General features: G+C 59.3%; 1 protein-coding gene across 1 annotated transcript; it reads left to right on the top strand.

The window, feature by feature from the left end:
* Positions 1-2,191: 2,191 nt before the first annotated feature.
* On the top strand, positions 2,192-14,882 carry LOC126946847 (A-kinase anchor protein 17A). Its single transcript, XM_050777534.1, has 5 exons — positions 2,192-2,377; positions 4,618-5,398; positions 6,497-6,645; positions 11,484-11,724; positions 12,956-14,882. The coding sequence occupies exons 2-5, from the start codon at positions 4,637-4,639 to the stop codon at positions 13,892-13,894; spliced, it is 2,091 nt and encodes a 696-aa protein (XP_050633491.1). The 5' UTR covers positions 2,192-2,377; positions 4,618-4,636; the 3' UTR covers positions 13,895-14,882.
* The last annotated feature ends 1,291 nt before the right edge of the window (positions 14,883-16,173 follow it).

Below are 16,173 nucleotides of genomic sequence, written 5' to 3'. Positions count from 1 at the left end.
AACCACCTCCTAAAAACCCCACCCTCTAATATTCTTGCAGTGGGTGAGGACAGAAGCCATTTCTCTTACTGTCTCCTGCCTCTGAAGAGGAGGAGGAAGTAAAAGCTGAAAAACAACAGGAATGAAGTTAGTGGCAAGACCAGCCGGGTGCCACGGATGACCAGGCCTGAGGTTAAAAGATTAACCCCCCACTCGAACCACATGTGCTCTCCATCTATCACCACCCTTTCACGTGGAACCCCTTCGAGTTGTAAGCCCTTCAAAGGCCCGGGAACTCCGTCTTCGGGGAGCTCGGCTCTTAAGACTCGAGTCTGCCGACGCTCCCGGCCGAATAATAAAACCTCTTCCTTCTTTAATCCAGTGTCTGAGGAGTTTTGTCTGCGGCTCGTCCTGCTACACGGGAACTGAGTTTGCACTTGAGTCTTAGAAGGACAGAAACACGGAAGGTATAGCAACCCTCTCACACAGCCTGGTCCCTCTGAAGCCTGCCTGGGTTCACAGAACGGTACCCCTTCCCGGGGCCCCTGGTGCGTTCGCTTTCTCCTTTGTCACCTGCTGACATTGAGAAATGCAAGATTCCTGTTGTGATGCTCTGACCCTGGATTTCCACTTTGGGGACCTGTGGCATATTTCGGACATCAGAAACACGTACTTCTCACATGGAGCCTGGCATACTTAATAAACAACAAATTATAATAAATAAATGAATAATGCGTTATAAATTATCATTATTTATTTACTGGAGACAGAGTCTCGCTCTTGTCACCCAGGCTGGAGTGCAGTGGCGTGATCTCGGCTCACTGCAACCTCCGCCTCCCGGGTTCAAGTGATTCTCCTGCCTCAGCCTCCTGAGTAGCTCGGACTACAGGCACCCACTTCCATACCTGGCTAGTTTTTTGTCTTTTTAATAGAGACGAGGTTTCACCATGCTGCCCAGGCTGGTCTTTTGTTTTTTTTTTTGAGACAGAGTCTTGCTCTGTTGCCCAGGCTGGAGTGCAGTGCTGCGATCTCGGCTCACTGCAAGCTCCACCTCCCGGGTTCATGCCATTCTCCTGCCTCAGCCTCCCTAGTAGCTGGGACTATAGGTGCCCACCACCCCCCCTACTAATTTTTTTTTTTTGTATTTTTAGTGGAGATAGGGTTTCGCCATGTTAGCCAGGATGGTCTCCATCTCCTGACCTCATCATTCGCCCGTCTCGGCCTCCCAAAGTGCTGGGATTACAGGCGTGAGCCACCATGCCTGGCCCCAGGCTGGTCTTGAACTCTTGACCTTGTGATCTGCCCACCTTGGCCTCCCAAAGTGCTGGGATTACAGGCGTGAGCCACCGCACTTGGCCTCATTTATTATTTTATAGTTACATCATAAATTGTCATTTATTATTTCATAATTACATTATAAATCATTTCATAATTACATTAAATATTGTCAGTTATTTCATAATTACAGTATAGATTATCATTATTTCATAATGACATAAATTAATTTTACGATTATATTATACATTAGCATTTATTTCATAATTACATTAGATTATCATTTATTTTTAAATTACATGATAAATTATTTATTTCATAATTACATACATTATTTTATAATTACAAATTATCATTTGTTTCATAATCACAATACAAATTATCTTAATTTCATAATACCATTGAAAGTTGTCATTTATTATTTCATAATTACATTATGTAATGGTATGCGTTAATAATAATACAATTAATAATTAACAATTCAATTAATAATTAACTAGCAATGTATAATATGTAATTCTATAATTACGTCATAGAATATGATATCTAAGTTATACATAAATTATATTATTCAAGTATATTACACACAATTTGTAAGTATAGTATAGAATCCCGTTACAGGATTATATTTATATAATATAAATATATTATTATATTTCAGAATTTTAGTATAGATATTTGACTCTATAATTGGAATTTAGACCCCACACCGACCCCCCTTCCTGTTTGGCTGAAGGGCGATGGCCGCAGACCCTGGCCGAGGGACGTCCCCTGGTTACCCGCAAGCAGGTGGCCGCATGGGGGGGGGGGGGGGGGAAACTGGCCTGGCGCACGCGCAGTGCAAAAGGCCGGGCTCCCGGAAGTCCCGCCTTCCAGGGCGGGGCCAGGACCAGGAGGAGAAACCCGGTGTCGCCGCGCGGCCGCTTCCGCGAGCCCTCGCGCCGGAAACGGAAATGCGTCACAGAGGGCGGGCGGCGACGGCGGTGGCGGCGTTGGAGGCGCCTCCAGGGGACGGTGGCGGTGCCGGGTGGTGAGGCCGCGCCTGTCCGGGGGTCGTCGGGGGACGGCGGGAGCTTGGGCCAGCGGCGGCGGCGGCCTGGGACGCAGGCGGAGCCCCGCGCAGGTGAGTGCCGCCCCCGGGCCTGGCGAACGCTTCGCTGGTCGGACCGGGCCCGGGGAGCCGGGGCTTGGGAGGCGGGGCTGGGGCCTGGGGGGCGGGGCCTGGGGTCTCGGAGGGGACGGGCTGGGGTTGGGGGGCGTGGGGTGGGCTCGGGGGGCTGAGAGCGCCGGGGGCCGTACGGGGGAACCGGGGGCTGGGGAGGTCTGCGGTCGGGGTCCGGGGGTCCCGGGAAGTAGGGGTGGGGGCTGGGCCCGGGGGGCCGGGGCTTGGGAGGCGGGGCTGGGGCCTGGGGGCGGGGCCTGGGGTCTCGGAGGGGACGGGCTGGGGTTGGGGGGCGTGGGGTGGCCTCGGGGTCTGAGAGCGCCGGGGGCCGTACGGGGGAACCAGGGGGCTGGGGAGGTCTGCGGTCGGGGTCCGGGGGTCCCGGGAAGTAGGGGTGGGGGCTGGGCCCGGGGGGCCGGGGCTTGGGAGGCGGGGCTGGGGCCTGGGGGCGGGGCCTGGGGTCTCGGAGGGGAGGGGGCTGGGGTTGGGGGGCGTGGGGTGGGCTCGGGGGGCTGAGAGCGCCGGGGGCCGTACGGGGGAACCGGGGGCTGGGGAGGTCTGCGGTCTGGGTCCGGGGGTCCCGGGAAGTAGGGGTGGGGGCTGGGCCCGGGGGGGCCGGGGCTTGGGAGGCGGGGCTGGGGCCTGGGGGCGGGGCCTGGGGGTCTCGGAGAGGACGGGCTGGGGTTGGGGGGCGTGGGGTGGCCTCGGGGGGCTGAGAGCGCCGGGGGCCGTACGGGGGAACCGGGGGCTGGGGAGGTCTGCGGTCTGGGTCCGGGGGTCCCGGGAAGTAGGGGTGGGGGCTGGAGCGGTTCCGGGGACTCCACCGAGGGAGCTGAGGCCTGGAGCGGTCTCGGAGGGCTGGGAGCTCGGGGGACCGGTTGGGGGGTCCCCAGGGTTCGGCGAGCGGACGTGGCGCTGCGGTCGCTCCCAGGTCTACACTGGGAAGCCAAGGGCTGTCCGGGGGTTTCGGAGGCGGGGGCTTTGGGGCTCATCCAGGAGTGCGGTGACCGAGGGGCGGGGGGTACCGAGTGGCCGAGGGCCTGAGAATGCGTGGGGCCTTTCCGGGGGTGCCAGGGGCAGCCCGAGGCTATGCTGGGGGGCTGCGGTAGGTGGGAAGACCAGGGGCAGTGCCGGGTACTGGGGGTTGGGCAGCCAGGTGTACCGGGGTGGTCGGGGGGCGCTGGAGGCCACCGTGGGGAGGGTTCCTCGGTGGTGCAATTGCTGGGGCCGCCTGGGTTCTAGGGGGAGGGTTCCCTGGTCTCTGCCCAGGCTGGAGCCCCTCCCTTGTGCCCCACTGACCTTTTCTGGTAGCTTTTCTACCCTCCCTCCCTCTTTCGCGCCTCCCACCTCGGGCTTGGGCGAGGAGGCCGTGTCCTGGGCCTGGCAGGAGGCCTCCAGGTGGATGTGGTGGGCGGCCGGGCCAGAGGCGGTCACCTGGGATGTTCAGGTTTCTGTGAGTGAAGCTTCCTCTGCTTGGAGCTGGCCGTCAGGAAGTGGCTGCCCGTCAGCTCCGTAGGGAACAGGTGTGGGTTAAAGAAGGTGGGTGGGTGGAGGAAGAAGGCACAGATGGGGGACTCTGGCCCCCAGCTTTTGGAAAGTTCCTTGTACTTTCTGGCTTTGAGTGGGTTAAAGCTGGGATACGTCTGGCCTTCGTGGAGATTACTAGGGTTCATGGTTCTGGATTGTTTTTGTAGCCGGAGACTTCCTGTTTTATCAGTGCAAGTACAGGGCCGCCGCCCCCTCCACAGCGCCCTTCCAGATGCCTGCAGCTGTGCTCTCCCTGGCCCCTTCCCTTCCCGCCAGTGTCTTTCTGCACCTTCCCGTGGAGCTAGGCGTTTGTAGCTTCCCCGTCCCTACTTGACCTGCATGAGGGGTCTGGTCGCGCTCAGCTTCCTATTCTGCAGGCCTTGGGAGCTGCTGGGTGCTGGATGTAGGGTGTTGGGCAGTGCTGGCCGAGGCTTCGACACTAACCTGTTCTTTATCAGCTCAGCTTTTTCCCCTTTAGTGTACTCTTAATGATTTTAAAGAGTAAAAAACTCCGTCGAGATGGCTTTTAACAAAGGAGAAACCGGTCTCTGGCACGGCAGAGAGACACTGCCGTTGCTCTTCTCCGAATCCCAGAGTGCCGGCTGCTGCGGCCCCTCCTCCTTGGTGGGGGAGCCGGTGGGGCCGACGCTGACCGTCTGCATCTTCTGTTTCAGGCCCAAGGTCCCGGAGGCTATGGCAGCGGCTACCATCGTGCACGACACGTCTGAGGCCGTGGAGCTCTGCCCCGCGTACGGCTTGTACCTGAAGCCCATCACCAAGATGACCATCAGCGTGGCGCTCCCGCAGCTGAAGCAGCCGGGGAAGTCCATCTCCAACTGGGAGGTGATGGAGAGGCTGAAGGGCATGGTGCACAACCACCAGTTCTCCACGCTGCGTATTTCCAAGAGCACCATGGACTTCATCCGCTTCGAGGGGGAGGTGGAGAACAAGAGCCTGGTCAAGTCTTTCCTGGCCTGCCTGGACGGCAAGACCATCAAGCTCAGCGGCTTCTCCGACATCCTGAAGGTGCGCGCGGCCGAGTTCAAGATCGACTTCCCCACCCGCCATGACTGGGACTCCTTCTTCCGCGACGCCAAGGACATGAACGAGACCCTGCCGGGGGAGCGGCCGGACACCATCCACCTGGAGGGGCTGCCCTGCAAGTGGTTCGCCCTGAAGGAGTCGGGCTCCGAGAAGCCCAGCGAGGACGTCCTGGTCAAGGTGTTTGAGAAGTTCGGGGAGATCCGGAATGTGGACATCCCCATGCTGGACCCCTACCGGGAGGAGATGACGGGCCGCAACTTCCACACCTTCAGTTTCGGGGGGCACTTGAACTTCGAGGCCTACGTGCAGTACCGCGAGTACGTGGGCTTCATCCAGGCCATGAGCGCCCTGCGCGGGATGAAACTCATGTACAAGGGCGAGGACGGCAAGGCCGTGGCCTGCAACATCAAGGTGAGCCCTGGGCGCCGAGACCCACGCGCTTCCTCCCTCGGGCGGCTTCCTTCCAGCAGGGTCAGTAGATCGCTCCCAGCCACACCGCTTAGGCTGTGGGGACCTCCCCTGAGTAAAACGACAGCAACAGCCCCGTTCCCGTCGAATTTCAGGGACACAGGCGTGAGGTCGAGTAGGGGGTCCGTGCTGTGGTTTTGGAAATTCGGTATCTGAAGGAAGATGTCTAGTAGGTGAGGGTTGGACCCTCAGGAACTGTGACAGGGATTTGAACCGTATCAGAACCAAGAGAACCTGGCCTTCCCAGAATGCTCCTTGAAACTAGGGATTAACGTTCCCTTAAGCCTCATGCGCTGTTTGTTTGTTTTTGAGACAGAGTATCGATCTGTCGCCCAGGCTGGAGTGCAGCGGCACGATCTCTGCTCACTGCAACCTCCGCCTCCTGGGTCCGAACGATTCTCCTGCCTCAGCCTCCCGAGTAGCTGGGACTACAGGCACGTGCCACCACGTCTGGCTAATTTTTATATTTTTAGTAGAGACAGGGTTTCGCCGTATTGGCCAGGCCGGTCTCGAACTCCCGACTTCGTGATCTGCCCGCCTGGGCCTCCCAAAGTACTGGGATGACAGGCGTGAGCCACCGTGCCCGGCCTTGCCTCATGCATTTCGACCCGTGTTGGCTTCGCGGTGACAAATGAACCAGCCTCCTGGAGGAGGTTTTGTGGCCTTAAGATGTGCCCCGTGGGCGTGGGCAGGAGGCCCCGGGGTGGCTCTGGCCACAGGAGATGGTGGAGCCGGGTAGCGGAAGGGGAACCGTGTCTTGCCGCGGTGGCGCGTCACTTGTGTCCAGTAAGTGGCGAGGGGTAGTTGGTGTTCCTTGTAACTCTGTGGGATGAGCTAAGTCTTGAGCTACTGATGGTGACTTGGAGGGAGTGGTTTGGCTTCTGGGCCCCACTGTCTGGGTCTGCACCGGACGTGAGTGGTGAGCGGGAGCTCAGGCTCTGAGGACTTGGCCCTGTGGCCCGGGAGAGGGAGAGGGCGCCTGGCCGTGTGTCTGGGGGGCTTCGGGGGAAGGCCGTCTCACACTGTTTTTTGCTTTTAAAGGTTTCTTTTGATTCGACCAAACACCTGAGTGATGCGTCAATTAAGAAGCGGCAGCTGGAGAGGCAGAAGCTTCAGGAACTGGAGCAGCAAAGAGAAGAACAGAAGCGCAGAGAGAAGGAAGCGGAGGAGAGGCAGCGAGCGGAGGAAAGGTACCTTCTGCGGGAGGGGCCCTCGGCGCTGGTGTCCGGCACCTGGGAGTGTGCGCAGACTCGTGTGCGTGTGTATGCGTGTATTCCTGTGTGGGTGTGTGCGTGCTTGTGAGCTTGTGTGTACCTGTGTGCGTGGAGGCATGTGTGCCTGTGAACCGGTGTGTGTGCTTTGTATGTACGTATGTGTGCCCGTGTGTGTGCCTGTGCGTCTGTGCACCTGTGCCTGTGTGTGTGCATGCGTGCCTGTGAGTGCCTGCGTGCATGTGTGCCTCTCTGTGCGTCTGTGCCCACGTGTGCCCACGTGTGTGTGCATGTGTCTGTGAGCTCGTATGTGTACCTTTGTGCATGTGTGCCCATGTGGGTGTGCCTCTGCATCTGTGCACATGTGCCTGTAAGCTCCTGTGTACCTGTGTGCACGTGTGTGTACCTGTGTGCATATGTATGCATGTGTGCCATGTGTGTGCCTCTGCATCTGTGCCCATGTGCCTGTGTGTGTGTGCATGTGTGTGAGCTCGTGTGTGTACCTGTGTGCATATGTACGCGTGTGTGCCATGTGTGTGCCTCTGCATCTGTGCACATGTGCCTGTGTGTGTGCATGTGTGTGAGCTCGTGTGTGTACCTGTGTGCATATGTACGCGTGTGTGCCTCTGCATCTGTGCACACGTGCCTGTGTGTGTGCATGTGTGTGAGCTCGTGTGTGTACCTGTGTGCATATGTACGCATGTGTGCCATGTGTGTGCCTCTGCATCTGTGCCCATGTGCCTGTGTGTGTGCATGTGTGTGAGCTCGTGTGTGTACCTGTGTGCATATGTACGCATGTGTGCCCACGTGTGTGTGCCTCTGCATCTGTGCACACGTGCCTGTGTGTGTTGTGTGAGCTCGTGTGTGTACCTGTGTGCATATGTGTGCATGTGTGCCCACGTGTGTGCGCCTCTGTGTCTGCACACGTGCCTGTGTGTGCATGCATGCCTGTGAGCTTGTGTGCGTACCTGTGTATGTACGCATGTTTGCCCCGGTGTGTGCCTTTGCATGTGTGCACACATGTGTCTATGTGTGTGTGCATGCGTTCCTGTGAGCTCTCGTACCTGTGTGCATGTGTGTACCTGTGCGTATGTACGCATGTGTGCCCTCGTGTGTGTGCTCCTCTGCATCTGTGCACACAGCACACATATGCCTATGTGCATGCTTGTGTGCCTGTGACCCTGTGTGTGTACTTGTGTGTGTGCACGTATGGGTGTGTGTGCATGCCTGTGGGTGCGCAGCTGTGCACGTGAGGACCTGCGTGAGTGGCTGTTTGAGACGCAGCAGAATATGCGTGTTTCTGTTCGTTTTCCTGTCGTACATCATGGTCTGACGTGATCTCTGTCGGTTCCCAGGACCACGCCTTTCCCGAAGGGCCACGCCACCTCTTCTCCCTCCACACGCTGTTCACATATCCCACTGAAACAAGCAGAATGCCTTAGCCGTTTGCAAGTTTGCGTTTAGGTTGAGGCTACGTTTACAAAATGAAGTAGAGGGTTGATGGTGATGGCCAGATTTAAAACAAAACAAAAAACCATAGGATAAAAACCCAGTTTCGCTTAAGAGGCCTTTAAAGCAATGGCCTGAGTTGTTCACTGCGGTTGGGGTACCAAAGACAACCTCAGGTCAGTCTTTGTAGCCCTTTTCATCTTAGCATTGCAGGAGGGAACCAACAACTTGCCGTGAATCCCGTGAGGCGGATTCCTCGTTGTCCTTCTCCATCCCTCCTGCTGTGCTGTCTTAGTGAGGCGGACTCCTCCTCCTCCTCCCCCGTCCTCCTCCCCCCCCCCCCCTCCCCCTCCTCCCCCCCCCCCCCTCCTCCTCCTCCCCCCTCCCCCTCCCCCCCTCCTCCTCCTCCCCCCTTTCCCCCCCTTCCCCCTCCTCCCCCCCCCCTCCTCCCCCCCACCAGGCTGTGCCCTCCGAGGACTTTAGTGCGTCCTGCACGTCTGTTGCGCTTCATGTCACCGATACCGAGTCTGGGATGTGTTGGACTTGACTGGGGGCCTCCTGGACAGCCTCCGGTGGGACCGAGTTGGTCCGTTGTGTTTCCGTTTCTCACTGCTTTATGTGACGCTGGTGCCAGTGTGTTGATGTGTGTGGCGGGTGATGTTTGCACAAGAGTCCCGGCACTGAACTCCTGGGAACAGGGCCATCCTGCCCTTGGTGTTCTTTATATAGCCCCCGTTGCCTCCCCGGGGGAGAGTGGGCTGAGGCCTCCTTAGATGAGGCAGGTGCAGCATGTAAGCGAGTGGCCGTGAATGGGCTGGGGGGGCCCAGGTCAGCCGTCAGGAGCCCCAGGACCCAAGGCAGGAAGTACACAGAGGCAGACACCCTGGGAGAACTGGACGTGCTGCTGTGTCGCCATCCTGGGAGAGGGCGGTTCGGATGTGGGGTTGAGTCAGGGTCCCCTGTGTCAGCCGCTGTCAGGCCGACCGGGACAGCCGGGGTGGGAGACCGTCCTGGGACATTACAGGGACTCTTCCAGGGTCAGACACAGCCCAGGCCTGGCTGAATGTGCCTGTCCACGTTCTGGAAGTGGGGAGTGGGACTCAGAGCCTCGGACCTCTCAGTCTTGCAGGACAGTCCCCACAACATTTCAGAAAGCAGCTTGGGGGTGAGGAGAAGCTGCATCCTTGATCTTTCCCTGAGGAGAGATGGGCGTCGGAGAAGTGAAGTGGGGCCTCTGCAGGGAAGAGGCCCCGTCCACCTGGCCAGACCACAGAGGGCTTGGGGGACGCGGGGCCAGGCCATGAGCTTCTCCACAGCAGGACAGGGTGGCTGGAGCCCCGGGGGAGGGCCGGCCCGTCGTCAGAGTTGGCGGGGAGGGCTCCAGGGTGGCCGGTGGAGCTGTCCTTCCCCACGCAGGGCCGTACTCGCCCCTGCTGCCCCCCCCCGTCATTCCTCAGAGGCTGAGCATGAGAGGAGGCCCAGGGCAGCCTCCGGGTTTCTCTCTGGTGGGTGGAAATGAGGCGTGTGTGTTTGGCCCTCACAGGTGACTTGGAGCTTGATGAGTGCTGTCCTCTGAAAGCTGCCCAGCCTTGAGGCGTTGGTGTCAGTCCCGCCTAAGGGCGTGCTATGTGCTGGGCTGCCCTGAGCCGTCCTCTGAGCTCGTGGGGCGGTGACAGCTCACAGGACAGTTAAACCTTCAGCACATGGAACTGCTTGAGGACCTTCATACCCCGGCCGGAGACCGTGTGGATCACTGCCTGGCCGTCGGCACCTGGCCTGGCTCCCTTCTTGGGGTGGTGGAGAGCGGGACGCCTTTTCTCCCGGCCTGCTTCTCCTCATCCCTGTGTCTCCTCTCGCCTTGGTGTCTCCTCTCCCCTTGGTGTCTCCTCTCACCTTGGTGTCTCCTCTCCCCTTGGTGTCTCCTCTCCCCTTGGTGTCTCCTCTCACCCTGGTGTCTCCTCTCCCCTTGGTGTCTCTGCGGGTCTACGTCATCCCGTCAGGCCTGCTCAGGTTCCTCGGTGCTGCTTAGAGCTGCACATGGGGCTTCCAGGCCACTCTTCTTCTTTTTTTTTTTTTTTGTTGAGACGGAGTCTCGCTCTGTCACCAGGCTGGAGCGCAGTGGTGCGATCTCGGCTCTCTGCAAGCTCCACCTCCTGGGTTCAAGCGATTCTTCTCATTCTTCTGCCTCAGCCTCCCAAGCAGCTGGGATTACAGGTGCCCGTCACTATGTCCAGCTAATTTTTGTATTTTTAGTAGAGACGGGGTTTCACCGTGTTGGCCAGGATGGTCTTAATCTTTGTGATCTGCCCGCCTCGGCTTCCCAAAGTGCTGGGATTATAGGTGTGAGCCACTGTGCCCGGCCCGGGCCACTCTTACCAGGTCTTGCTGTGTTTCGTCACCGCTGGGCTGCTGGGGCAGGGGTCCCTCCCCGTCCAGCTGTGTGTGTGGTCGCCGCCCTGCTTGTTGAGGTCATGGGTGATCGTCACCCAAAGAAGTGCTGGCGTTGAGTGCAATCGGATGAAGCCACGTGCCCCTCCCCTGGGAAGGGCCCCTCCTGCCCTGCTCCCTCAACGCCCTCTCCACAGCCCCAGGCAGCCGGGCTGGCGGTTTTGTGCCGTCGTGGGTGGGGCCTTTGTAGAATTTCACAGAACGGGGATCTGTGCGGTCTGTTGTCTTCAAGGCCGGATTGTCCACTTGGCTCTGGTGCAGGGCTCTGCACGGCGCGTGTCCCTCCTCCTCCTCCTCCCTGGTGCCCGGGGCCGCCTCCCTGGTGTGCGCGCATGCTGGCCTTCACTGGTGATTGTTAGAAAGCTTTCCTGTGCAGCTGGAACCTGCTTCCTGGGGCCCCTGCCGTTTGTGCTCAGTGCTGTCCTCTGGACGCATGCACCAGCCGAAGCCACGCGCCTTACGTGGTTTGGTGGCCATCTGCGTCCTCTGCCGTGCCTGTTTCCGCATTGGGGCGCTGGCCTTTCCTCGGTGGCGGCCACAGATGCTGCACCCCAAGGATCTTCTGCAGTTTCTTGAGTTGTTGCTGATGCTCTTTCCACCGTCCGTCCGTCCGTCTTTCCCCTGGCTGGGGGCGTGGCTTTTGATGTGGTCGATCCGCTGGTCGTTTTCTTGGTGGTTTCAGGGTTGGGTCACGCTTAGCAGGGTGGTGTGTTGGAAGGTCACGGAGGTCCTCGCCCGGCTCACTCCTTCCACCTCTCGGGCTGCTTTGAGTCAGCCGAGGTCCACTTTGGGATAAAGAGTTAAATGCTTAATCGTTCGACTGTGGCCTTTTCCCCCTTGTGTGAAAAGCCACTTGTGTGGTGTATCATGTGTTGGCTACAGCTGCTGTCGGTGACAAACCCCCGGTGTGTTCCATGCAGGAAACAGAAGGAGCTGGAAGAGCTGGAGCGAGAGAGGAAAAGAGAAGAGAAGCTTCGCAAGAGGGAGCAGAAGCAGAGGGACCGCGAGCTGCGCCGGAATCAGAAGAAGCTGGAGAAGCTGCAGGCGGAGGAGCAGAAGCAGCTGCAGGAGAAGATCAAGCTGGAGGAGCGCAAGCTGCTGCTGGCCCAGAGGAACCTGCAGTCCATCCGGCTCATCGCCGAGCTGCTCAGCAGAGCCAAGGTACCCGGGGTCTCCCTCTGCCGCCGCCAGCCGCACCCGGGCTGCCCTCGGTGCCCTCCCCTGAAACGCGGGTGGTGTCACGGCGCCGTTTCCCCGCTGGCCGCAGCTGTACCCACAAAACCAGCTTTAGTGCCGAGGATGAGGGCTCCTGCCCGGTAGGGTGTAGCACTTGTCTGTCGTTCCCGATGATTTCAGAGCTGTGATGGTTTCCTTTTGCAAAGCTGGTGCATTCAGGTTCCCCGAGCAGGCTGGCAGCCTCCCGGGGGCTGGGGCAGAGGTTCTCTGTTTCCTTTGGGTCCGGGCAGTGGCGGAGAGTGCAGGGGGCCGCTCTCTCTGGCCCGTGCCTCCGTGTGTGGTCAGCTGGCCTGGCTGTGACCTCACCAGTGGCCCAGAGCAGAGGGGCAAGGTGGGCTGGGTGGAGGGCCGAGCACGCAGAGGGGGCCTGCCGTGGGCCCGGGGCCCTCCTCCGCCGTGTGAACCTGGCAGGTCTCACCAGCGCCGGTACTGACGACCCCCTCAGCACCAAGAGCCTCCTTGCTCCTCCTGCAGGCACGACTGGTAACTCCCATGAGCCCGGGGCCAGGGCCCAGAGACAGACAGACCTCCCCAGGACAGACGTCCCCAGCACGCTCCTTGTCCTCAGGAGGGCTGCGTCCCCCTGGAGTCCAGCGCGGGGCGACCCCATAACCTGTTGTCTGATTACAGTTGTGATAAGTCCCCGGGAAGGAGCATGACAAGAGGCTGAGACATGTGGCAGCCCAGTCCTTACCTCATGGTGAATATTGAAGACACTAACCCAGGCTAGGCCAGGCTCGCCCCGCGGCGGCGGCGGCAGAGGCGGCGTGTGTCTGCGGCGTCATTTCAGCTCCCTGCTGCCGGCGGCCGCTTGTGACCTAACTCCAGGCCCCTGCGTGCAACGTGGCGGGGCTCCCGGCAAGGCCCGGCTCTGCCCGAGAGGCCCGCCCCGGGGCTGTGCCGGGTCGCTTTGCCAAGGGGTTTCCTTCTCACTCCGACGCATGATGGCCCCAGGTGTGGCCGAGGGAGCCGAGGGATGGACGGGCTGGACCTGGCTCGCAGTAGGAGACGCCCCCCGCCCCAGGGCTGGAGTCCAGCCAGGCCGCTGATCCTGCATCCCCAGACCATGGGGCCTCCAAACACCGTCCCAGCTCCTCTCCCAGTGTCCGGCCGGGCTCAGGAGTCGGGCTCAGCCGCGCTTTCCTCTTCCCCGCAGGCCGTGAAGCTACAGGAGCAGGAGCAGAAGGAGGAGAAGCTGCGGCTGCAGCAGCAGGAGGAGCGGCGGCGGCTGCAGGAGGCCGAGCTGCGGCGCGTGGAGGAGGAGAAGGAGCGCGCGCTGGGCCTGCAGCGGAAGGAGCGGGAGCTGCGCGAGCGGCTGCTGAGCATCCTGCTGAGCAAGAAGCCGGACGACGCCCACGCGCACGACGAGCTGGGCGTGGCGCACGCCGACCTGCTGCAGCCGGTCCTGGACATCCTGCAGACCGTGTCGTCCGGCTGCGTGAGCGCCGCCGCGCTGCACCCCCTCGGGGGCCAGCTCCCCGCCGGTGCCCCCAAGGAGACCGCGGCCCAGCCGGAGGCCGACGGCGCTCCCCAAAGCGTGAACGGCAGCGTGGCCGAGGAGGCCCCGTGCAGGGAGGGTCAGAGCTGCTGCCGCGCGGCCCCCGAGGGCGGCTCTCCGGAGAAGAGGTGCCCCGGCGGCGTCCTCTCCTGCATTCCCGACAACACCCAGCAGCCCAAGGGCCTCCCTGCCTGCGAGCAGAACGTCTCCAAAAAGGACACCCGGTCGGAACAGGACAAGTGCAACCGGGAGCCCAGCAAGGGCCGGGGCCGGGCCGGCGGAGACGGGCTGGATGAGCGGCACAAGCGGGAGAGGAGCCGGGCCAGGCGGGCGGGCAGCAGGGAGGACGACGGGCGGCCGCGCAAGGAGCGGCGGCCCCACAAGAAGCACGCCTCCAAGGATGACAGCCCCCGCCGGCGCAGCGCCAGCCCGGACCACGCCCGGTCCCGGAGGTCCCACAGCAGAGACAGGCACCGGAGGGAGCGCAGCCGGGAGCGGAAGGGCAGCGCCGGCAGGAAGCACAGCCGCCACCGCCGCCGGAGCGAGCGCTCGCGCTCCCGGTCCCCGAGCAAGCACCGCAGTACCTGGAACAGGTAATGACGGGCGCGGCCTCCCCATGGCCTGTCCGGGAAAGACCAGGACCTGCTCCAGCGTCCTGGCCGCTCCTTGGCCGCTCTCCGTCCACCCCCTGCAAAGCTAAGCCCCTCCCGCAGCCAAGAACGTCCAAGGAGCCCGCTGGCAAAGAAGGAAGACACCACGCTTTAGACATCCATCTTTCTTCACTCACCGCAGCGTACTTGGCACTTCAGTTTCAAACACGTGGCCCTCGAAAACTTGATCCGATAGCTTTAATACGGCCAGTCCTCTCTCAACCAGGAAAAGCGCACGGACGGACGGTGGTGAGAAGGGCAGAGCTGCCGCATGACTTCCTCCCCACGCGGGGAGCTCTGTGTCTGCTTGGCGACCTCCCCGCGTGCACGGCCCAGGAGGTGCACCTGACGCAGCAGGGGAGAGTCCTCAAAGGTGTGGACCACCGGAGTCACACGGCACTAGAAAGAAAAGAAAAAGCGTTGCCCTGCTGATTTCTCCCTCCCCCTCCCCAGTTTGTAACTTTAACTGATGGGGAAATGCAGGTTGGGTGGGATATGCCGAAACGTGATGCTGACGTGGAGTCACGGGTGAGGAAGGTACAAGTCCTTTGAGATCAAAACCCAAACGGGCCATTCTTTCTAAGGTGTCGGTGTGCGGGGAGTGGTCCCCAATGGTCTGAGGCTCCTTAACTTCCAAAACATTCACTTTTTACAACTTCAAGGAATTACGCATAAAAAAGGGTGGTGAAAAAGCTTTGGTTTCTAGTAAAGGTTAGTGCGTGTGGTTTTTTTAAGAAGCTGTTTTGCTAAATTATTTTTACTTGGAATGTTTCAAACAGATTTCAGGCTGCAAACTTGTTAAGTTTTATAATCATTCGCTTCTCCAAGTGAAGCTCAGAAGTACTTAAAAATAGCTGTAACGTTCGCGTTAGGAAAGATGGTGTTTATTCCAGTTTGCATTTTTATGGTGAAATAAAATCCTTTTCCAATGAACTGAGATTTTTCACACTTACGATTTTTGTGTTTTTATGTGCCTTGGACTGCGTTATTCCGCTGATTCTAGCCAAGTGCGTCTCAACCCAGTAGAAACCGTTCACTTTTCCTAGACCTGCTGATTCGGTGATCGTACATCACACAGCTCTCCCGGGGCTGTACCGTAGTCACCTTCTGAGAGGAGAATCCTGGGTCCTAAGAGGCATCAAATTTGTTTGCTGAGAACATAAACTTAGCCAAATTCAGAAAACCAATCTTTTTTAAAACCAAGGAGCTGTTTTTAAAGCACATTTAAAAGACGGTGGTTCTTTTCCCCACCAAACGTAGTGGTCACGGGTAGTAGTGTCAGCGCTGCCTGGTTGACCCAGGGTGGAATAGTCCCTTCCTCTCTTTAGTTAAATCACATACCTTCTTGGGGACTGGAGGGCTGGACACGTGCCTGTCCCACCCCCAAGCTCATATCGCTAGCGGATAGATGAGCAAATGGCTGTGTCTTGCCTGTGACCAGACACGGAGTGTTTGCAAACATGGGCCTGTCAGAAGTGTATGCATCCGTGTCGGTCTGTCCAGCCCAGCACTGAGCTTTTGCCTGTTCCACAGCTATAAGAACGTTGCCAGGGCCGGGCGCGGTGGCTCACGCCTGTAATCTCAGCACTTTGGGAGGCCGAGGCAGGCGGTTCACCTGAGGTCAGGAGTTCAAGACCAGCCTGGCACCCCGTGTCTCCTAAAAACACAAAACATTAGCCGGGCATGGGGATGGGCGCCTGTCATCCCAGCTACTCGGGATTCCGAGGCAGGAGAATCGCTGGAACCCGGGAGGTGGAGGTTGCAGTGAGCCGAGATTGCGCCACTGCCCTCCAGCCTGGGTGACTAGAGGGAAACTCCAAGTCAAAAAAAAAAAAAATGTTGCCAGGACCAGGCGCTGCTCTGGGCACCTGGTATATGGTGCTGGAAAAGACACAGCGCTCTCTGCAGCCCTGGGGATTTGCAAATGTGTAGATACGGGGACGAGAAGTCCCAGTGACAGCTGCTCGAGCAAGCTGTGTGCGCAAGGCAGAAGGCTGGACGTGGCGTGTCTGAGATCAAGAAGTGAATGTGGCCGGGGAAAGGAGGAGGCGGAACAGATGCAGGAAAGGTGGACGTGGAGCTGATCGCACACATGAGGCTGATCCACTCCAGACTTTTGGGACGAGAAGCAAGAGGGCTGTAAGCTGGCAGTGTTTTGAGCGTGGGGACTTGTGGCAACAGGCATCCCCTGTGACGTGCTGGTGGACTGGGCTAGGCGTTGATGGG

The sequence above is a fragment of the Macaca thibetana genome, chromosome X (assembly GCF_024542745.1).
Source record: "Macaca thibetana thibetana isolate TM-01 chromosome X, ASM2454274v1, whole genome shotgun sequence".
Taxonomy (NCBI): domain Eukaryota; kingdom Metazoa; phylum Chordata; class Mammalia; order Primates; family Cercopithecidae; genus Macaca; species Macaca thibetana.
This window is presented reverse-complemented; position numbering and strand designations above follow the sequence as displayed.